Source organism: Colletotrichum aenigma (genome assembly GCF_013390185.1).
Source record: "Colletotrichum aenigma strain Cg56 chromosome Unknown KSG_Cg56_contig03, whole genome shotgun sequence".
Lineage (NCBI taxonomy): Eukaryota > Fungi > Ascomycota > Sordariomycetes > Glomerellales > Glomerellaceae > Colletotrichum > Colletotrichum aenigma.
Genome location: NW_023500909.1, coordinates 6,631,363 through 6,652,763, shown reverse-complemented (window position 1 = coordinate 6,652,763; position 21,401 = coordinate 6,631,363). Strand labels below are relative to the sequence as shown.

Below are 21,401 nucleotides of genomic sequence, written 5' to 3'. Positions count from 1 at the left end.
CTCGTTCTGATAAATCAAACGGTGGATTAGACGAATATGTATTACTACTTCAGACATGAAAATGTGCTGGTTTTATTGATTGCAGTCTTGAATTTACTAAGTGGGATTTTGTGAAGAAGGCGCGTAATCTGTCTATGTTTCATCGCACCAGTTTGGCCAACATTAGTCGCTAACTTAAGTGATGTATCTGAACCCATTCAAAACAGCTCTCTGCGAGTCTTTGTCGAGCCTATTCATCGCCTCCTCGTTATATTGGTCCACCTCACTTCGAAGCCTTTCAAACTTGTGGTTCGCCTTCTTGAGACAAATACGAAGGCCGAAGATGCAGCACAGACCGAGTACTTGAAAAGCCAAAATACAAGCCCAGGACACTCGGAAGCTTGGGCCGTATTCATCAAGCCAAAAGTAGTTGGCGAACAATGAAGCACTATTTGCTAGGGTGTTCGCAATACCGATGGCAGCTGCGCGTTTGACCGCTGGTTGAACGATGGTGGAAGACAACCAGGGGTAAGTCGTTGAGTAGATGCCGAAGGTTCCGGCGCTGACGAGGAAGGTCATGGCGTAGCGAGCCCAACGTTGATCACCCATGGCGACCAAAGTGACAGTTCCGGCAATGGCAGTAATGGCGGAGATGCTCGCGTGAGGTGATCTTTTCTGCCGTCGGTCGGCGTCCCAAGCCAGTGTCAAGGCCCAGATGAAAGAGAAGAAGTAGGGAGGCGCTGTAAGTAGAAGAACGATAGTATTGTTCTTGAAACCAAGCTGTTGAATCAAGGTTGGGAAGAAGTGTGAGAATGAGATAGAAGCAGTTGTCGACATTTGAAGTAGGGCAAACAACCAAACTCGGTAGTCCGCCAATGCAGCCAAGATAGCCTGCTTCATCGAAATCTCGTCCTCGCCCAAAACTTCTTCACTGCCGGCGTCTGCAGCCAAGCGGCCCTGCGCAATGACCTTCTCCTCCTCTGACAGCCATTTCGTGGTTCCCGGGTAGTCGGGAAGAAGGAAGAAAGCAGTAACCCCGACGCAAATTGTAGCAAGACCTTCGAGGATGAAGAGCCATCTCCATGCAGCGAGGTGTCCCACCCCAGCCATCCCTGAAAGAATCCCAGCTGATATAAGACCGGCGAAGCAGTTCGACAAGAGCAGCCCACAGACAAGTAGGGCCATGCGCAATCCGAGCTCTTTTTTCGTGTACCAGCAACTCAGGTAGTACATGGCTCCCGGGAAGAAGGGAGCTTCGACGATTCCCAAAAAGAACCTAACGACCAGCAAGCCGGCTGGAGAAGACGTGGCACTTGTGCAGCCGCTCACTATGGCCCAGATGATAATGCATCCAGGCTGTCATAAGTTAGTCTCCGTCACACATGTGTTTCCATCGAGTAGGTCTAACCAGAAATATATGCGGCTGCATCTTGGTCATGAGCATAGTTGACGGCAGTTGCATCGCGATATAGCCTGCAGAAAAGATCGAAATGGCGGTTTGATACGTTGCACCTTTGACGTGGGTGTTTTCCTGGAGGCCATAGAGACGCGCTTGGGTAATCGAATTTCGATCAAGATAGTTGAACAGATAAATAATAACAATGAGAGGTAAGAGATGGCCGTCTATCTTCCGAACAAGCTGTCGTTCGGTTTCTTTTGAGAATTCGGGCGAGTAGGACCGGTATGTGTCCATCAACGTGAGGTTCTTTGTTGGAACATTCTCAATTTCTTCGCTTCCTTGCTTAGAAATCTCGTTCAGAGCAGGTTTTGGAACACTGTTCATCGCCATTGTGTTGGTTGTCGTCTGAATTGTGTTGATTGCCGAGCCAAGCTACAAGCAATGGAAACAAAGCTCTAAAGACACATTTAGAAATATGGGAGACAGGAACGAAAAGGGTCTTTTTGACTTGGCAAATGCTATGGAGTCCCTCGCGCTTCGCCTTCAATCCCACATCACGCTCCCCATACCCCAGACCAAAAATGGCCTCCGGTCCGGAGCCGATCCGAAATCCCCTCATTGCCCATTCTCACCCCAGGTTTTCCCCATGTCTAGTTCTCGACGGTGCCGAACACCCGTGTTGGATTGTGAACAAGCATTTTCATCCATTGCTCTGTCGTAAGCCACTCCTTCAAGGCTGCTAGCTCTAATTGAGTATCAACCGGCAGAGAAGGCGTGGGATTAAGACCGCGAACACTTCCGTCAATATGAGGCCAATCGCTTCCCCACAGGATGCTGTCTGCCGCACTTTTGGCAAAGATCTCGATAAGTGGGCGCATTAAGTTGATGTTCGTCGGTGACCGTCTATGCAAGGCTCCTACCTTGACAAAGAACCTCCCAGACTCTAGAAGACGCAGGAAGCTGTGCAACTCCGCGCTACCTATGTCGGAGGGGTTGGCACAGCCATTATGATCGGCAATGATAGAGACGCCCTCAAGTAGTGGTTCTTGTAGCAAGGTAGCTTCCAATGATGACCATGTCGAAAGTGAAAGCTGAGCCGAGATGCTCCAGTTGTGTCGGTGAACAGGACAGTGTCTGGCAACGTCCAGGAACTGCTTCTTGACCCAGTCCAGATCGCCACCCGAGCCCCCGTATGAACCATGAATACGAACAGACCTTACACCAGCGTCGTGGAGCGTATCAAAGTCAGCTCCTGTTAAACCCTGAAGCTTCTGTACTGATTCTGGGTCCCAGAAGATAGTGCCCAATGCCCTTTTTCTGGGATCAGAGTCGCGACACTCATTCAGATTTCCGATCAGACCACGGTACCCATCTTCTATGGTCGCTTGGACCAACATGAGCTGATCCGTGAAAGAGTTTTTGATGAGTGCATCAACACTAGCAGGTTCGGGGGTGTAAGCGCGAGTTGCTTTGAAAGGGTACTTTTCTGGGTTGAAGCAGTGCGTGTGACAGTTCCAAGCCAACGGAGGAAGATAGATCGGTGTCATGACAGAGTTTGTCTTCGCTAGCTCTCGCTTGAAGTTTTCGATTACGGTGTGAACAGAAAGCTTACAGTGTTCCAGATGACATTCCTCTCGCTGTTTCATTTCCGAGGATTTACCCGTGTGTTCTATGTAGTGGGCTTGCTGCGTGTACTAGCAGGCCCTCGCTCGGACAAGTTCCGCTTCCAAAACCAGCCTCCGGAGGGGGCCCGAGTCAACCGGAACGAGGCCGATGAAGCTGAGATTAGGGAGAACAGACACAACACCATTTCGATCCAAGGTGCACACTTTACTGTATAACTTAAGGCCAGGCTTTCAGACTTTCCAACTGGTCGAAGATAGGCTAGCTTCTCCCTATCTACTTACATATGCCGTTGGGCTGGATTCTGTGAACACATGCATGTATGCATGACTGGGCTCAATGGAACTTCAATAGTAATGCACAACTTGGACAACCACTCGAATAACACCAATCTACGAACTAGGTCTCAATTGGATATGGTAGCCGCAAAGGGAGTTGTGCCTGTAACTTACACACTGACTGCAGTTTCCACAGGAGACGAGAGCTGTTTTTGTTGCCAAAGACTGCCACACCAACAGCTGGGAGCATCTTCCTTCTGCTCTACAGCAACGCCTGATCATGACCGGAGGGCATTCATCTGCTGCGAAAGGAGGACATCAAACGTCCTTTTCAAGGCCGCAATCGCAATGATCTTGGTGACAAAATATCCCGCGCATGACCCCAAGATGCGGAGTTCAGTGGGTCACAGCGCGGGGAAATCGAGGGATCATTACGGCTTGGACCTTTCGTGGCTTGGCATTATGTAGCCAACCTTGACGGCCTGGAGGGAAAACGCTCACCTGTTCCTGAATGTGTCTTCAGCTTTATCCCTCCACACGCAACGAAATTCCTGCCCCTTGACGAGTTGTTGCATTGCATTTCGTGTAACATCTTTGCAGACCAGCTACCAAGCCCCTCGTGTTTGAACCCCGCACCCCGCATCAACGAGACACAATGGCTGGTGACAGCGCGGGGCCGCAGGAACCCCTCATCGAAGTCATCACACAAGCCGAAGACTTCCACCAGGCCGCTGACGCAGCCATCAACGCCTTCTGTCACCAAGCGCGCGATGGTGTCTACATGGGCATGAACCCAGGCTGGGACACGCCCGAAGGTGTCGCCGCCAGCGCCGAGCGCATGGCTGCCCGCTGGCGTTCAATCACGACCAACAAGCAGGGCCAGCCGAACACGGTCTTCCTCAAGGCTACAGTCCCGGACCCCGAGAAACCCGGACAACGCAGAATCGCTGGTATGGCCATTTGGTTGCAGGCTTCGGCTGTCGAGGGCTACGGCGAGCCGAGCCCGACGGACTTAAAGAAGAGCCTCGGAGTCGAGGCGCTCTACCCCGACAACGAGACTGAGCAGCGATACTTGGCTCAGTGCATCGGCTCCCTTCATCGGCGCCGCACCGAGGTCATCAAGCAAAAAGCGACGGCGAACCCTCCGGCCGTTTTTGCGCTGGATTTGTGCGCCGTGGACCCGAAGTTCCAAGGAAGAGGCGCTGCCAAGAAATTGGTGTTGTGGGGTCTGGAAGAGGCCAAGCGACGGGGCGGACTTGAGGCCATTCTCGAGGGTTCCAGCATGGGGAGACATGTCTATTCGAAGTTGGGTTTCAAACAAGAGGGACCGGAGATTGAGTACCATGTTGATGATTTCCCGGAGCGCAGCAGACCTTCAAACATCTTCATGCGAACTGGCGATATGGAGTCAGCTTGATATTGCCGGTGAACGGGGCGGAAGCATTTTAGGCAAGCTTTCGGTCTCATAGGGGTTACAATAAAAAGCCACATAGGTAGACGCGCCACAGATAACCAAATAAGAACAATGTTAGGTCGTGATATCATCAAGGAGGACTAATGGTACAAATGTTGGCAACATGCCGTCGGAATTCCTAGATTTACCGGAAGTTCCGACTCTGATGGTACCCAAAGCTAGACAGCATTCGAAGTGGGCCCAGTCTTCGTGTGATGATGCTCAGAGTAAGGCCGCTCGTCACCCGACTTCTCCTTGTGCTGGCCGTCTCCGACAGCAGTTGTTTCTGTGGTGGTAGAAGCGCGGTGGAAAGCAGACTCGTCCTTCTGCTTGCGGGTAATGTAACCAGGAGGCACCCACTTGCTCGAAGAATAAGGCTTGACATTCGGATCGCTGTACATACGGTCGACGTTCTCAAGAGAAAGGCCCTTTGACTCGTACAGGAAGAACCAAACCAGTAGAGCGGCTGCGAGGTTGCAACCAGCGAAGACAAAGCCGTATGCATACGAGATGCCGTCATCTGCGAGAGGCGTGAGGAATGAGATGAGAAAGTTACCAAACCAATTGCCAGCCGTCGCTAGAGATGCTTGCTTCGCTCGGGTTCTCAGAGGGAACAGTTCTCCGATGACGCACCAGGCCATAGGTCCCCACGTCTATGACAAGTCAGCACGACCTTCGCAAAATGGTGGTACAAGAGCTGAGAACACTTACTCCTGCAAAAGAGGCAATGAACATGCACGCAGATACGATCATGACGATACCAGTGGTGCGGCTTGTGTCTGGTGGCACAGCTGTGCCAACGGACGCGAAGACCGCAAGCCAAGCAGCTTGCCACAGGGCACCGATGAACAACGGCCAACGCCTTCCGTACTTTTCGACAACATACAGACCGTAAAAGGTGAGAGCAACATTGACAGCTCCGAGAATGAGCTGTGTCATGATTGGGTCCTCGATACCGGCAGATTCGAAAATCGTAGCTCCATAGTAGAACTAAACACCAAATTAGATACAACCCTAACCCTAATTGTATAAAATGAACACTTACAAAATAATTAACGCCAGTCCACTGTTGCAGGAAGTGTATAAAAATCCCCAAAAAAGTACGATATACGGTCTTGGGAATGCCGGAGGACCCGGTGAAGCACTCGGCCCATGTTCCGGTTCCGGTCTTAGACTCTTCTTCGAGGACCTTGAACATCTCCTGAAGATCATTCTCAACAAGCTCGTTGTTGGGGTCGTTCTTCATTCCACGGAGACGTGCCATGGCCAAACGTGCACCCTCCCAGTCGTGCCTGCCGGCCAGCCAACGAGGAGACTCAGGGACCACAAGAATGCCAAGTCCCAGAGGGCAGGCGAACGCGATGCCAAGACCGATAACGATGCGCCATGAAGCGTCCGACTCTTGAATGTTTCGGACACCGAAGTTGATCAGATTGGAAATCAGGATGCCGAAAGTGATCATGAGCTGGTAGGATGCGACGACGGCGCCTCGGATCTCCTTGGGCGAGCACTCGGACTGGAACATGGGCACGCCGACAGAGAGGTTACCAACGCCCAAACCGGCGACAAACCTGCCCATCATCATGTGAACCCAGCTGTTCATCGCGGTGATTTGAATGATGTTTCCGATGATGAATACACAAACTCCGAAACTAAGGCTTCGTCGTCGACCCCACCAATCGGCCGTGTACGCTCCCGACAGAGCACCAAGCAGTGTGCCAATGCTCATGAGCGAGACCATGAGGGACTGGGTGATGGAAATCCATGTTGGAATCCCATTCTCTTCAGGACCAGTTGCGAATCGCTTCCTGAAGTCTGTGAAGAGCAGCATGCCGGAGATCTGGCCAGTGTCGTAGCCGAAGAGGAATCCGCCTATGGACGTTACGACTCCGAGCACAAGTGCTTCAACACCGCAGTCGGCGCCATTGACGCGTATCGATCTAATTGCAAAGTTAGTGATAACATACTAGAAACAAATATCGGTAGATTGATGCACTTACTGCTTCCCCAAACCCATGATTGTGATGCGCTTTCGGGATGTGTTTTTGGTGGTCAGTCCGAAGTCGAAGAATTGCCTGCTGCAATAAGATGATGCGCAAGCAGTAGAGACCCCTAACCCTCAGGGTGGCAGCATGTGACGAGAAAAAGGACAGTCCAGATATTTGGGTAAGGTTGCTGTCAAAAGCAATAGGATTCAAATAGTTCAACCAGTATGACGTCTGTGTGTCTCCGACGCACCATGATGACTTTATACGCAGCCACATCCTGCAGTGTCGCAAAAATGGTTAATTGTGGTCGCCTGACAGAAACAGCGATAGGAACGCTACCATGACGTTGCCCAGACGTTGCCCGACTCGTAGTCGGTCCTACCTGCTTGTCACTGGGGCGCAGACCGGGGAGCTCGAGAAGGCCAAGAAGGTGTGGAAGGACGGGGGGTGGGATGCGGAGCGGAGTGCGGGATGAAGGTACGGGGTACGTCCCGTCTCCCTATTCTTCCATGGGCGTGATCCAGAAGAAACGCCACGCGACAGGCCGAGAAAGCCTAGCATCCATAATCTGGGGAAAAGCGACACATTCCACGGCGGCGGATGCAACCAACAAGTGAGCATACGTGATGGATGTGGCACCCAAACGTCGGGCAACCGTGCAGGCATATTGACAGAACTGTGATCAAACAGACAGGCCAGGCCAGAAACACCTGTTCATCAGAATGATTTTGGCAGCATGCGGTTGGGTGACTTTCTTTGGTAGGAGTGCGGCTTGGAGATCGGCCGCTTGGCTCTCGTCATTGCCGGCCGCACCGCAGGGATACGCGAGCCATGGCACACGGAATCGACGCGCGAAGCCAAGACAGCCACCATGCTGCCAAGGCGGAGTCGCGGTGAGCGATAAAATTCCACACGGTCGCGTTGCCAGAATTCGGTGAGAATCCCTCTTCAAATTCTGAATGTCTACAGGGCGCTTGCGCTCCTACGCTCTTGGCCTTTTGCAAGCGGCTCCGGCACCATGGGCCGAGTGTGTAACACCACGTCTCGGGATGAGCGACTGGAGTGATGCCATGACGATCGCGAGACCCTCACGTGCGAGTCAGCTAACGGTGCGCCCAGACTTGTTGCATTCTAATTGGAAAGCTGAACGTACCCTGAAGCCTTACCGGCGTCTTAGCACGTCCCGAGGAAGACTTGCTTACGCATTTCATCAAACAAGACTCGACCATGCAGATATCCAAGACTGTGGACTGCTGTTTAACGTTGGGAAAGTCCTGTGGTAAACTCGTTTACATCGATAGTTCGACTGATTGGAAGACGCTACCACTTGCTGAAGTGGTGGAGGGCCACTGCCAGTAGAATTTTTTAGGCATTAACTCCAGATACTAAAGGCTCGCCTGCATGTCATTATTACTTGGCCAGCCGCAATTTTCCCCAAATATCTTGATGGCAGGAAGTGCTGCGTCTCCGACTTTCCACTCCGGAGGCCCCGGACTCCTCCGCTAGTACGCCGGAGTTGTGTCCGGGGCCCCAGACATCATGCCCCGTTCTCCGCAGAATGAGATTAAAGTCGAGCATAACGGTCCGATTGAGAAAGGGGCTCGCTTTTCTGGTCGCTGAAAACAACGGTCCGATTGACCTGGTTTTTGGTGGAGAACCCCATGGTATTAAATGGAGCTCTAATGGCTTGGCTTCTTGGTTTTACACGTGTACAATGAGCATCTAAACACAGTTTTTGAACTCTATGGATACCCAAGAATGCGCTGTTTGGTCATGAAAAGTTGTTGGGGGTTCTCCCTAGTGCCTGCATCTTCCAGTCCACGCATCGACACTCGACTCCTGAGACTGATGTATCGTGTTCTTTGCACAAACCTTAGCAGAAGGGAACGGTGCCGCTATTACCAGATCAGAGTTTCTCAGAAGCCTGCTGTAGTATGAAGTAGACGCCAGGCCTTTTGCCCTTATCAGGACATTCAGGTCGCGTTGCTCACTTGCACCCTTACAGAAACATCTTCAAGAAGTTGTTTCGTTATTACAGCCACTTTTCTGCCCTTGCAAAGAACTATGCATTAGTTAGCATAGCCAAGTTTGACCTCTTGCTTGCTTCTGGTTCCTGACTTGGTCTGGATATCACAACATTTTAGAGCTCTAAGTCTTGGTAGAAGAGTGTAGCAAAGAGCGGGTTCAACTTTTGATGCTAATCGCAATGCTAATGCATCAGAAACAGACATCGCTAGAACAGAGCTGTGTTGAAGATACCAATGTTGCTGCTTACCTACCCTCGGTGTTTCGTCCGTGGCTGATAGCCGTGTTGGCTGAGTGGACCTGGCTACGATAAAGTCGTCGGTAATATGGACATGGCTATTCAAACAAAACATTGTACGGTCACCTGATGAGTGTTCCGTGACAACGAATCCTCCGGACGATGTACAAAGAACTTTGGAATGTCTTGTTTCTAAACATACTAATAAACAGCATTGTGCTTCGTAACAATGGCTAGGCGATGATGGATTCGAGATGGACAACGAAAGTTTTCTTTGCCTTTGAACAATGAATTCATCATCACTCAGGTAAGTGATGCCATGGATCAGATTAAAGCAAGAGGGCCGCCACCAAATCCCGACTTTTCGAGAAGTATCAAACACAACCTCAAAACAATTAGACACTCATACCCGAAAGCGTGCCTCATAATCTTGCGGTATTCCGACTTGACAAAAGAACTATTTGAGCTCGGATTGCGAACTAGGTAGGGCCGGATACAGTTCTTCCAGCCGCCGGGTGTTTCACCAGTATCGAAAGCAGTGCCTTTTTCAGAGCCACACCATTGAACGAACCGCACACCACTTAGTGAGATGTCGAGAGACGGCAATAGTTTCGAGGTCGCCCTGCCGCTCTTCAAGCTGTATTTTGGCGAAGAACTGATCGACTACTTTCTTTCAGATGTCAGATATCTGCAAAAGGAAACTGACATTATGAGGCAAATGTATATATCTGCAGCCCAGCCTCTGTACTCGCTACGAATGAAAGTTGCCGCCAAAACCGCGCAAGCCAAACTTGGGAAACTCCGAAATCAGCCGACATTGATGAAGAGGGCTGGGAGAAAGGTAAAACGCTGGGCAAATGGATCTAGTATCCTTTCATGGTGGCGGCATTTCAACAGACACGCACGAGACGCCCCTGCAAGTAAGCTGGCCAGGGCTGAACTATTTTGCAAAACGTTTCCAGAACTCGACTGGAGAGCTGGATCAAGACGTGAGCCATGGTTTTACCTTTTTCTTCACACCCATATTTACGCTTTGAAGGCCGGGACCACAAGGTCAAACGAAATCGTCGACGAACCACTGCGGTGGTGCTTCCGTGCCGACTACCTCGTTGCGAATATTATTCGTCTACGCGACAGGGTTTGCCAAAGTTGCCTGACCTTTTCTTTCCAAGCATGGATGTGCCATGGCCTAGAGCCGTGGCAATTGTATCCCACCAAATCGGCTGCATTCGCTGATCTGATAGGCCGTTTTCGAGCCACTTCCATTTTTCCTCAATCCTGCATGGTGTATGAGAAAGATTTAGGAACAGGTGAGAGACAGCCAGAATCATTCGAGATAAGACTTCGACCCATGCGGTTCCTCGCGGCTGAAATGATGGATGCTTGCATACCACCTGCCGACTGGGACGCGATGTTGATTGAGATGCAACAACTTATTACCAGGCTGGGAAGTTCTCACAAAAACAGCAAGATCTGTGCGATGAGGGACCTACTGTAGCAATAATGCGTAGGAAGCCCTGGAAGGAATCAAGTGCGCAGAATTGGGTTGAGTGGCAGCGAGTTGTAGGAATGGGAAGAATCAGTGGAAAAGTATGAAGACGACGACCATGTATTTGATTTGGCCAGGCATGCCATGCATGTAATATGTAAATCAACAAGATCATCGCCGGATAGAAGCATCCAACATTTATCTATCTCTTAGTAGGTTCCAGACATGACAGAAAGGCGACCACCGTCGGTGAGAAGAATTGAACCGTTAGAATAGCTTCCTGCTCGACTCGCGAGGTACAGAATGGCGCCGCTCATTTCCTCATCGCCACCAAATCTCTGAGCCGGGATGAACTTGTCATCACTCGGGGTCTCGTCCTCTGGTTTTCTGTCACCAATGATTGAAGCAGCCATGTCGGATGGATACACTATGACGGTCAGATATCTTTTCCCTTTGACTTTGGCGGCTCTCAAGCTAGATTTCCTTCACAGGAGATGGGGTAAATGACTTACATCCTGGGGCGAGAGCATTGACGCGAATGCCAAACTTGGCCAGCTGGGTGCTGGAATGCTTGGTCACATGCATGATTGCAACTTTGCTAGTCGTGTAAGGGGGCGTCGAGACCCGATGACGACTGAAGGCTGAAATGCTGGACGTGAAGATGACCTGGCTTTGGACAGTCGGGACTTTCCCACCAGGAGCGGGCTTTCCAAAACCACCCTTGAGCGCGTTTTTGTTGCCAGCGTCAAGCAGCTCAAGGAAAGCAGTCATTGTGAAGTACGCGCCCGTCACGTTGATGTTTAGCACATCGTTCATGTCTTGCATGTTGAAATTGTCGAACATTGTCTTGCGCGTCTCCGAGATGTTCTCATCCGGGTTGAAACGGACCGGAGGGCCCAAGACACCAGAGTTGGCAATCACAAGATTGACATAGCCGACCTCCGTGGTAACCTGGTCGACAGCGGCTTGGAGGTCACTCTTGGAACTGACATCGCATTGAATAGGAACGAAGGCTGCATTGTCCTTGGCTGCTGCCTGCAAAACATCCAGGCGGCGGCCCAGGATGTAGATCTTCTGGGCTCCATTGGCAGCCAGGGCCTTCGCCATAGTGAGACCGATACCTGTGACGATGATTCAGTAAGGGGCTGCGGGGGTTGTGGCTGAGGTGGCTGGGACTCACCACTGCCTCCGCCAGTGATGACGGCGACCATGCCATCAACGCGAAAAAGGGTGCTCGAATCCATTGCTTCCGGTGTTCCGATGGGGATGTTGAGGTGATGTCTGTTCTGTGTTCCTTTGTTGACTGCACGCTCAAAGACGAGAATCACTGGCAGTTATATACCCGTTCCCCCTCATCCCAACAAGCTAATCATCGAAACGGACGTTTCCCAGGTACCCAAAGCCACATGTTCAAGACAATGGCCGGACTTCAGCTGCAGACTAGGTTACACAGGATCAGGAGGCGATCAACCAATCACATCTTTTGCCTCTGGATAGATCTTACATCAGAACCTTAGCGGCGGCTGCAAGCTCCGACGACGGCCGACGGCGGCGCCGCTGCAATTGGTTAGACCAGCGGTTACAAATCAAGCCAGCAGTTTAGAGCATATGATGTAAATCCATCACTCCTCTTTGCATCATGAATATCTTCTCGATGCATGGGCCAATCTCGGTCAATCAAGGTAAGAGATGTCCTCAGCATTGCCTCTGATCATGGCGGCCGACAGCGGCCTATGCAGGGCTACTTTCGCCGCCCAGGTATGCTTGACTTGCAAAGCTCGGAAAAAGAAATGTGACAAATTGCTACCCAGTTGTGGATATTGCGGACGGTAAGCTCAATCGACCGATTATAGGTTGTCAAGTACTAACGCGCCGCGAAGGAAAGGGCTGAGATGCCGTTATGCCCGTCGAGCGCCATCCCCAGCCCGCAAGTCAAAGCTCGCCGAGGCGCACTGCTACAGCAACTCAGCGAATGTGATCCTCACGGATATTCCATCTTCAGAATCTGACTTGTCCGCGCGAATCCAACGCCTGATACGAGACACTGGTCAATATCTGGACGGGATCAGCGTGCGCTATTTCGAGGGCTTTCATCAATATCTGCCATTCATCTCCAGATCTCGTTTTGAAGATAGTCTGATATTTTCAGGGGTGTCTCCACCTGCAGAATTCTCAGTCCTTCTTTTGAGTATGTGCTTGGTTACATCTACGCCAAAGTTGGGGAAACGCGTCAGCCATAGTCTCTTAGGCAAGTCTGTTGACCTTAAGAGCCTCTACTTGGTTACGAAATCACTCCTGGCCCAGGTTCAAAGTCATAATCCCCGCTCCCTTCGCCTGATCCAGTCAATACTTCTTGTATCTGTGTATGAGTATGCAGATGGGCGTCCAGATCAAGCATTTGCGACCCTAGCTGGCTGTGCTCGACTAGCATATGCTGCGCGTCTTCATCAGTGCCAGCCCCAAGCGTCATTGGGATCAACCGAGCTTATGTCAATTATCCATGCAAGTCATCAAACGACTGACCGTGACGGAGAACCTCAAGAGATTTTCAACACATGGTGGGCGCTTGTGATTTGCGAGCGGTAAGTTTCAACGCATCTCGGAGTACCATACTCGCTGACTTCGAGGCCCTTCTAGATCAATCTTTTGTGAAGTGACAGTAGATGAGCAGCCACTTGTCACTCTCATGCCCAAAGATGACAGCAACCTTCCAGTAGAGATCCGGCATGGTAGTTGGACCGATGTCAAAACTCAATGCTCAGTATCGAGTTTGTCTATGAACAGTATTGAGGGCTTCGGTCGAGTTGCTCAAGCAACATGGCTGGTGAACAAGGTTCTTATGGCTTTCAAAGTATCCAATACAGCTTCTCACCTGAGTCAGCTTCGGGATCTTGACGCAATATCTCAAGAGTTCCTTGCTCAGCTTCTACAACAACATCCAGGAAGCGGGGGGATCATGTGCGAAGCTGTTTCAATCATTTTGAGGTAAGCACTGAAATTTTAATTGACTTAGTCTGCGAGTTTTCAGCTAATGAAAGAGACAATAGAATGTTGTTCAAATTGCATGATCACATCCTTCATCATATTCCCAAAAATTGTAATGGCGATGAACCAGTGCTCGAGACTTGGCGGATGCAATCACGCGCTGCGCTTCGTGCTGCGACGAAGATGGTTGTCGAAATTGCTCAAGCACATGAAAATGCGAGCTCTTCTGCGTTCTCCTTCTTCACTATAGCCCCAAGCTACTCGTACCTTTTTCGAGTCAGTCTTAAGAATCTTCATGAACAGATTGAAGAGGGAAATTGCGATTGGCTTGAAAGTGCCGAGGGGCGTCTTCGCTCTGAGTTAAGCAGGTTTGAGACTTAGGCGCTTTCCATAGTAAATTAGCAGCCGGGAGGGGGCTAGTGGTCTGGACACAATGTCTCTTGAATCAGGGACCAAAAGAACGAGCCCGAGATGCGAAACTTGCTGATCACAAGTGAGTTATGTAAGCCGTAAAAGGAGGAATTACATTGGAATGGAGAATTCTATCCATGTTCCAAGATCTTTCTATCTATCAACATGTTTCGCCATGATTCCCTCTAGTAAATACCCCAATCTCCATTCAGCTTCAACTCGGGCGTATTGATTCCTTGCTTCTCCTTCTCAAGTTCTTCCTGCATAGACCACGGCTCCCACTTGTGCCCTTCAGGAAGGTTCGTGTGTGCAAATGGCGCACCGTTTTCGAGGTGCGCGCGCGCTTCCGCAAACTTCTTGGTTGCGTATTCTTCGGCGTTGTGCGTCCAGATCCATTTACCAAGACCCATTGGTCCACCAGGGGGTGCGTGCTTCATGACTTCCTCCATGCCGCCAAAGCGATGCATCTCGCGCCTGTTTTCATGACCCAGGCGTTGCAGGATTGATGCGCGGCGAAGGCTGGTATCGTAGTGTCAGTCATTATCCCCAGATACCAAAAGATTATAGCAAGACACATACCGTAAGAGTTCATGAATCTTAGTTCCAATGTCAACGTTAGCCTTTCCAGCGAGCCGAAGACATTCGGGTAGCGACTGGGCATCTTCCAGAGCGGTGGTAGCCCCGGAAGTCGAAGACGGAATGAAGGCGTGCGCACTATCTCCGAGCTGTATGATGCGTCCGCCTGGGGATGTCCACTTGGTCTGGGGGTCTCTCCAGCACAACTTCCACTTGACGATGCTATCCTCGGGGATATTTTGAATGGCCTCAATGATCAAGGGGTCCCAATGCTCCGTGTCGGAAGCTTTGGGAAGCTGCTTGATAAAGTCTTCACTAGTGATGGTCTCAGACCAAGACTCTTGTGCCGTACCATCATCCTGGAAAGCAGGTCAGCCATTTTGCCTGCATTAAGCTTTGAGGAGATAAGGATAGCTTACTGGCATCGTGACGCCGACAACTATGCCGTCACTGGCAGCCGTCACAACACAGTGGAAAGTATCGCTGCGGCGTTCAAAATATCAGGTCAACTTCATCCTTCGTCATTAACACACAGACTGCTTACCCTGAATAGGCTCTCATATCGGGCCTCTTGAGTGCCGCGAGCTTTTGATGCAGAGCAGTGTTCTTCTCTGGGTCCAGACGGTAGAAAATGCGGCAGATGACAAAACCTGTCGACACAGCCCGGATCACCTCTCCCATTACGGCTTTATGCGACTTAGTGCCGAGGCCGTCTGCAGCAACGACAACATCTGCTGTGAATGTACGACCATCATCGGCAACAGCGGTAGCGAGCCCGCCATTGGAGTCTTCTGTGTAGTCAACGATGTTCACACCGAATGTTACGGGGATGCCTAGACGTCGACATTGCTGGTAAAAGATTTCGTTCAGTCCTGGACGGCTGACCATGCCTCTCACTCTCAGAGGCCAGGCGGCGTGGTGCGGAACATCGGACCGATTGTACTCAAATTCTTGTGGCGGCGCAATGAGACTACCATCCAGCCTGCGGAAGGAGCAGAAGTTGTCCCATGAATGATCGTGGTAGTCCTTCAGCAGGGTTGGGTAGTATTTCAATGTGGTCCATGCTGAAGGTCCAATGAATAATACGTCGCCTTAACGTAAGACAGTTAGCACGGGAAGTTGAACCGCCGGTGACTTAAGAAAACTGACCGATTGTCGAGTTCTGCTCGCTCTTCTCTAGAATGCTGACATTGTGTCCCTTTCTCCAACACTCAAGGGCCGTCAAGTAGCCTGCTGGGCCACCTCCGACGACCAGAACATTGATCCCGGTTGAAGGCCATTGCAGAACCCCATCGACAACAACACTTTCGTGAGTTGGTTCGGGGGCGTCGAAGCTTTTCACAGTCATGGTGGATGAGAAAGAGTTGGGGATGCCGGTGCAGAAAACGAGAGGTCGTGATCAATAACAGGCGCTGCAAGGGACTTATATGTCTCATAACCCTGTCCCTTCTGTCTATCTCCGGCTTATCGATCTTCCCTAGCAAGCTGGGCCACGTTGATGCCATCGCCGGTCTTGTGGGGCGGGCCACGGTGGAGGTGGGCCTTGCACGGCGTGGACAATTGGATTGAGACCGAATCGGTTCGGGGCGTAATAAGGTGCCGACGATCTTCGAATTTCGGGAACGCTATGTCGTTTTGGGAAATCCCGTAGACAAAACAGCGGGCATCGGCGCCAAGAGTCTTTTGAATGCCTATATTTCGCGCCATTATCCATGGCATTTCTGGCGCTTCAGGTGAAATCGGGAGTCATGTGTTCTTGGGATTGGGTGCAATGGTTCAACTGGAATTCCGCGATATCGGGACCAGCTGCCAACTGAAGAGCCGCCCTTGTCATCCCGAACCTTGAGCTAACAGTAATTAAGACCACGTTACCCAGTTCATCAGGCAGGGGCTCCACTGCTCAAGCTTTCCATCTTCCCTCGAAATACTGGTCGTTCCCATGAAGAAGCTCGCGCCGTACTTCTCACACTTCTAGTCTTCTTGGCTCGGAAAAATATCAGATAATTACAAGACGACTTTCTCCACACACGTCGGCCCTGATCTCATCACAAGCTGAAAAATGGATCATCAACAAAGCGGAAATGCTCAGTCATCTTGGCGATAGTCTCTGCTCGTTGGGTATAAGGCAATGAACTTGTTCTCAATATGAGAGGTCTTCGCAGTATTAGGCAAGGTATACTTTGGAACGAGTTGAGAGTTCTGTCTGGTCCTCACGCGCATCTGATGCATGCTCTTGTACCATCTGCAGGGGTAGGTCTGTCAAGCAAGACGATGCCTGCCTCATGCACTTGAAACAGCTTGAAGTGAGTGGGAGCTACAAGCTATCATCTCGAATAAGGATCCCCAATAATGGAACGTCTTGCGCAATTCCAAAGTCTCTGACGCCTGCTTTGTTGCCCCTAAAATGCCCACCCAGTCACTTGCGACATTAAATCGAGTATCTAGAAAAGCATTTCTACTAATGATGAAGAAAATCCAACGAAAGTAAGTCATTCAATTACTCATCATACAGCACACTGTCAACAATCATTCGCAAAGCATGTGACAATAACCAGGAACTCGTTGAGCAACAGTGAGTGGCATTCGCGAAAGCATTGCCAGGTGTATTGTCGTTTAGACCGCCTAGCACTTTTTGATATAACTAGGCAAATTAATAGCAAATAAATCAAGCTTTTAGTGTCTCTATTTGAGGTTCATATTCCCATCTTGAAAGCTGGCCTCTGTGAAACCTGATGTGGTCTGCTATTCTATGGACCTCAAGCGAGCCTGCGTTAACCTGGCCACGAGCAACCACGATAGTCATCCAGCCATCTAGATAACCGTTCACTCTAGGTGCTACACATTCAACTCTGGCACCCTGGTACATCGGGAATGTGTGTAGTTGATTAAGAGATGATGCAAAAATCAACAGCAAGAAAAAACAATTTTGCTCCACCACTCAATGTACTTTCAGTGTCTTGTAGAAAGACTGCTACGTACTCTGAACTGTAAGCGGGTGCAAGTACTCACAGAAGATACATGTCCTCCACGGTAGACCATCACACATATGTCTACGGTTCACGCGTTTAACTCTGTGACGTGTCACATACGTGGGAACAGGTGAGAGAACTGATATTGACTCATTTGCCAGCTTATTCTGACGCCCACATACAACAGTGCGACGCTTCTGGGGGATGTTGAAGCCTTCAATGGAATTGCTCTCTGCCATGTTAACTAGGAATTTCCTCCCCAATACTGCGAGGAGTGCATGGCGACGGATCAATCTCACCTGGAGGCTGCACATGTGCGCGATGATTACTACAAGCTGGTTGGGATTGATCGCTAGATCTTTCGCAGTATCTAAGATTACACTTCGCTTTAAAGTTTATGATGAGTTTCGTTGGTTTATGTGCGTTCAATCACACGCACACACACACACACACTCTCTCTCAACCATTTTGACATGTTGAATGATGGGGCAAGGAGTACTTATTTTATGGACGAGGCGAATGCTCGAGGGATCACGGGCGCGACAGGCACCTTCAGAGGAGTCAGTTGATGGTAGCTCGAATGCACAAATTATTCACAGCCTTCAAAGCTCAATACGACACCTTACTGAGAAAGTCATCTCATTCAGGCGGGATCGGAAGGGGCCGAGATCAGTTTTCAACGAGGTCAAGGCGGCGCCCCGGGCCTTGACCGACCATAATTGTGGCTATGTCAATGCATAACATCGAGCTTAAATTCAGCCTGACCTTTTCCGATCTGCTGTTGCTTTACAATGAGAATTGCAACAGTCTTTGCATCTGAAGTTGGGGTCAACGGGACAGCATTGAGCACTCGGCAAGATGCCGACTGTTGTACCTCGCTTCCAGATTAGCCCAATCAGAAATGAGCAGAAGTTCATTGCGCAAAAGTCAATTGGCTCTCCCAAACCGAATAGTCGAGTGATGTTGGTTGGCCATGGATGACCTCAAACCCCTCACTCGAGATCCCGGACGCTCACGTCACAGTGGAGACATCGACACGATCAAGGGCCAAGGCGTGAACTTCATGCGCCACAAAGCAATTTCTTCTTGAGCGCTGGTCTATCATTGGATATGTCTAGACTTTCCGAACTCGAGTACTCTTATTGAGACTCTTCAAAGACCTCTTGGCCTGTTTTAACTCATTCAAAAAATGACCGCTCATTCACACAAAGTGTATCCATCAAAGTATATCCCAAACGCCGTGCCTCTGGCAACATGATTGTGTCCCAGGGCGGAATGCCTAGCCCATCTGATATCATACCCAGTCGTAATGTGACAATTTTGGTTGTCTACCACTTGATGACCCTGGAGGGGAAGTACTCATCGATGAGCTCCATGTAGTAGGGCTGTATACATGTTAGTGTGTGATGCATATAAGAGATGAAACTTTGGAAACGTACCTTGAGCTCCTCGACGGAGGGAGCATCATCGCTCTTGCTGTACAAGTCGTAGGGGTTGAAGGCAAGGACGGCCTTGAGGAGCTCCTCATCGCCCTCCTTCATGAACTCGCGGTAGGCGCCCTCACGGTGCCAGGGGTAGAAGGAGTGGTAGCGGATCATGGCAAGAGCCTCGCGGGGGAGCTTGGACTGCTCCTTGCAGACGGTGTACATGTACTCGTCGTGGCCCCAGGAGATCATGAGGTTCTCGATGCCGCAGCCGGGCTTGTAGATGCCGTGCTTGGTGCTGTAGACGGGGTGGTGGATGTCGGGGTTGCCCTCGAAGGTGGTGGGGAGGACGATGCGGTTGTCGAAAGCGCAGCCGACGGGGAAGGTGTCGCCGACGACGTCCCACTGGCCCTCGGCGCCGTAGAAGAAGAGGAGCTTGCCGAGATCGTGGATCAGGCCGGTGAGCTGCATCCAGCGGGGCTTGCCGTCGCGGCGCATGGCCTCGGCGGTCTGCAGCAGGTGCTGGATCTGGGAGAGCTCGGTGTCGGGGTCGGAGTTGTCGATGAGGGTGTTGAGCTTCTCCATGGCCTCCCAGATGGTCATCTCGTCGCGGCAGGGCTTCTTGCCGGTGACGTCGATGGCGAACTTCTCGCGGGCGGCGAGGTTGTACTCGACGGTCTGCTTCTCATGCTGCTCCTTGTAGAAGTTCTTGACGCGGTCGCAGGCGTCCTCGTACTGGCGGAAGGCGGTCTTGTCCTTCTCGGAGTCGAACTTGGAGTCCTCGTAGGTGGTGTCGTCGGACTGCTTGTTAAGCTGGTCCTTGAGGATGTTGACCTCCTCGACGAAGTCGGTGGTCTCCTCCAAGTCGTGGCCGTTGGTGGGCCTGACAAAGGGCTGAGCGACGGCAGCGGCCATTGTGAATGATGTGAAAGAAGATGGAAAATTGACTAGAAAAAGCAATGCACTGAAGATGAAGAAGATTTGGGTTTCCTCTCAAATGGTATCACTGAAGATGAGAAGACTGAATTGGTGATGAACAAGAAGATCTGGAGAGGCTCTTCTGGAGGCAGTCTTTAAATATGTTGTTGATGGCAAGACAAGACCGGCAGATAGAGATGAGAGATTGGTATGGAGGACGACAAAACGATGGAGGAGCAGTCCCGGAAACGCCATAGCAGACTGGAAAATCTCGGAGAGAGCGAGTGACATGTGTCGCGGGGCACGCATGGCGGGGGAGACAGGTACCTCCTCATGCCGGTTTGACGTGAAGTTTCGTACCTGTCAAGCCAACTTGGCTAAGCAATCCGAAAACCTACCATTTCCCACCACGGCCATGTTCCCGCTTGGCCGTGCCTCGTGGATAATCGTGGTGATGCCCGTGGAGCAGGAAAGACGGGGCGAGATTCAGATCTGTGGAGAGCGTTGCGATGGAGGCGTCGAGGAATTGGGAATTTCAGGTTTTGGATGGACGAACAGGGGCAAAATCGCCGACAGGTTTCCTGAATGAGGCACATCCTTTTTTTTCGAGAGCGTCTCCAATTTTTCCAGAACTCTTCAAGAATTCCCTCTTTTGAGAATCACGTGACTTGGCCGCAACTTTTGTCTGTCAAGCCATGCCTCTTTGGGACCGCTGGAAAACACCAAGAATCCCGCGCTCGCAGTTCTAGGAAATTATTCCCGAAATTCCTCAACCACATCCCTGCAACTCCAACGCTTCCTCCACACCATCATCCCGCTTCTCCTCCACGCCAGCCGCCATCCGGGAAGGCCTATGAATGCAATGTGACGGCGCCTTGCGTCTCTCCCTGCTGCGAAGCTTAATCCACGCCCCGCCGTATCATCATGGGATTCGCAGACTATTTTTTGAAATTCCCTCTTTCGAAGTGCCTCCAAGGCACGCCTCCCGGGATCCCATGCAGCGTATCTCCATCCCCGCGGGATCCCCTCCTGGATTCAGTAATGGCTTCCCACTGATTGGGCGTTCACGAACACTTCACACTTGCCGAAGGGACCCTTGCCAAGACGCCCCTCACCGTCCCAGACGTCTGCAATCTCTTCCAGGCCAACTGCGTCTCCAATACGGGCAGAGTCTGACATCAACTCTGGATCATCTCATCGGGGCCTCCTTCCCAATATCGCTCTTCGTGGAAGTTGAGGGCGAGCCAGCCAGCCCAACCCCACGCCGCCCGCCCCAGACATCCCCGCGATAATGTCTTGCCAACCAACACTCTGCAATAGCTATCATATTCACGCTCAGGCCACGGGGCACACCTAACGTAGGACTCGGAATGCGTTGTCTGACGCCAGACCGCAGGTCCCGAGTGTGTTCCGGAACGCGGCATGCGGGGATGAGAGACACCATACGCCGTCGACTCTGAAATAGATAGCCTCAGCCAAGGAGCTGGAATCGCGAAATATGTCCGATCCTTCGGCCGTGCATTGCATGAGAGCCAAGCGAGGCCAGATCCTGCCGTCACAAAACACGAAAATCTATACTACCTACACCATCATGTCGGGTATCCACAGATGCTAAACCAAAGGGAATCCAAAGTCCGGGGCCCTTC

At 51.0% G+C, this 21,401-nt stretch overlaps 7 protein-coding genes across 7 annotated transcripts; 2 read left to right on the top strand and 5 right to left on the bottom strand.

Annotated features, from left to right (window-relative positions):
- Positions 1-174: 174 nt before the first annotated feature.
- On the bottom strand, positions 175-1,768 carry CGCA056_v005775 (putative transporter; the record flags this gene model as incomplete). Its single annotated transcript, XM_037321026.1, has 2 exons — positions 175-1,335; positions 1,388-1,768. The coding sequence occupies 2 exons, from the start codon at positions 1,766-1,768 to the stop codon at positions 175-177; spliced, it is 1,542 nt and encodes a 513-aa protein (XP_037181044.1).
- A 2,166-nt stretch (positions 1,769-3,934) lies between these two features.
- On the top strand, positions 3,935-4,696 carry CGCA056_v005774 (uncharacterized protein; the record flags this gene model as incomplete). The annotated part of the gene is made up of 1 exon (XM_037321025.1): positions 3,935-4,696. The coding sequence occupies one exon, from the start codon at positions 3,935-3,937 to the stop codon at positions 4,694-4,696; it is 762 nt and encodes a 253-aa protein (XP_037181043.1).
- Positions 4,697-4,911: 215 nt separating this feature from the next.
- On the bottom strand, positions 4,912-6,749 carry ght2-1 (High-affinity glucose transporter ght2; the record flags this gene model as incomplete). Its single annotated transcript, XM_037321024.1, has 4 exons — positions 4,912-5,385; positions 5,444-5,722; positions 5,778-6,672; positions 6,733-6,749. The coding sequence occupies 4 exons, from the start codon at positions 6,747-6,749 to the stop codon at positions 4,912-4,914; spliced, it is 1,665 nt and encodes a 554-aa protein (XP_037181046.1).
- A 3,932-nt stretch (positions 6,750-10,681) lies between these two features.
- SAT3-2 (Short-chain dehydrogenase/reductase SAT3) lies at positions 10,682-11,716 on the bottom strand (the record flags this gene model as incomplete). Its single annotated transcript, XM_037321023.1, has 3 exons — positions 10,682-10,899; positions 10,985-11,593; positions 11,653-11,716. 3 exons carry the CDS (start codon positions 11,714-11,716, stop codon positions 10,682-10,684), a joined length of 891 nt encoding a protein of 296 aa, XP_037181045.1.
- Positions 11,717-12,185: 469 nt separating this feature from the next.
- CGCA056_v005771 (uncharacterized protein) lies at positions 12,186-13,838 on the top strand (the record flags this gene model as incomplete). Its single annotated transcript, XM_037321022.1, has 5 exons — positions 12,186-12,301; positions 12,353-12,660; positions 13,015-13,054; positions 13,110-13,457; positions 13,520-13,838. The coding sequence occupies 5 exons, from the start codon at positions 12,186-12,188 to the stop codon at positions 13,836-13,838; spliced, it is 1,131 nt and encodes a 376-aa protein (XP_037181048.1).
- Positions 13,839-14,053: 215 nt separating this feature from the next.
- fsr3-1 (FAD-dependent monooxygenase fsr3) lies at positions 14,054-15,792 on the bottom strand (the record flags this gene model as incomplete). Its single annotated transcript, XM_037321021.1, has 5 exons — positions 14,054-14,387; positions 14,448-14,803; positions 14,864-14,927; positions 14,989-15,535; positions 15,594-15,792. The coding sequence occupies 5 exons, from the start codon at positions 15,790-15,792 to the stop codon at positions 14,054-14,056; spliced, it is 1,500 nt and encodes a 499-aa protein (XP_037181047.1).
- A 2,949-nt stretch (positions 15,793-18,741) lies between these two features.
- Positions 18,742-19,752, bottom strand: MIOX1 (Inositol oxygenase 1; the record flags this gene model as incomplete). The annotated part of the gene is made up of 2 exons (XM_037321020.1): positions 18,742-18,798; positions 18,853-19,752. 2 exons carry the CDS (start codon positions 19,750-19,752, stop codon positions 18,742-18,744), a joined length of 957 nt encoding a protein of 318 aa, XP_037181990.1.
- Between the last annotated feature and the right edge of the window lie 1,649 nt (positions 19,753-21,401).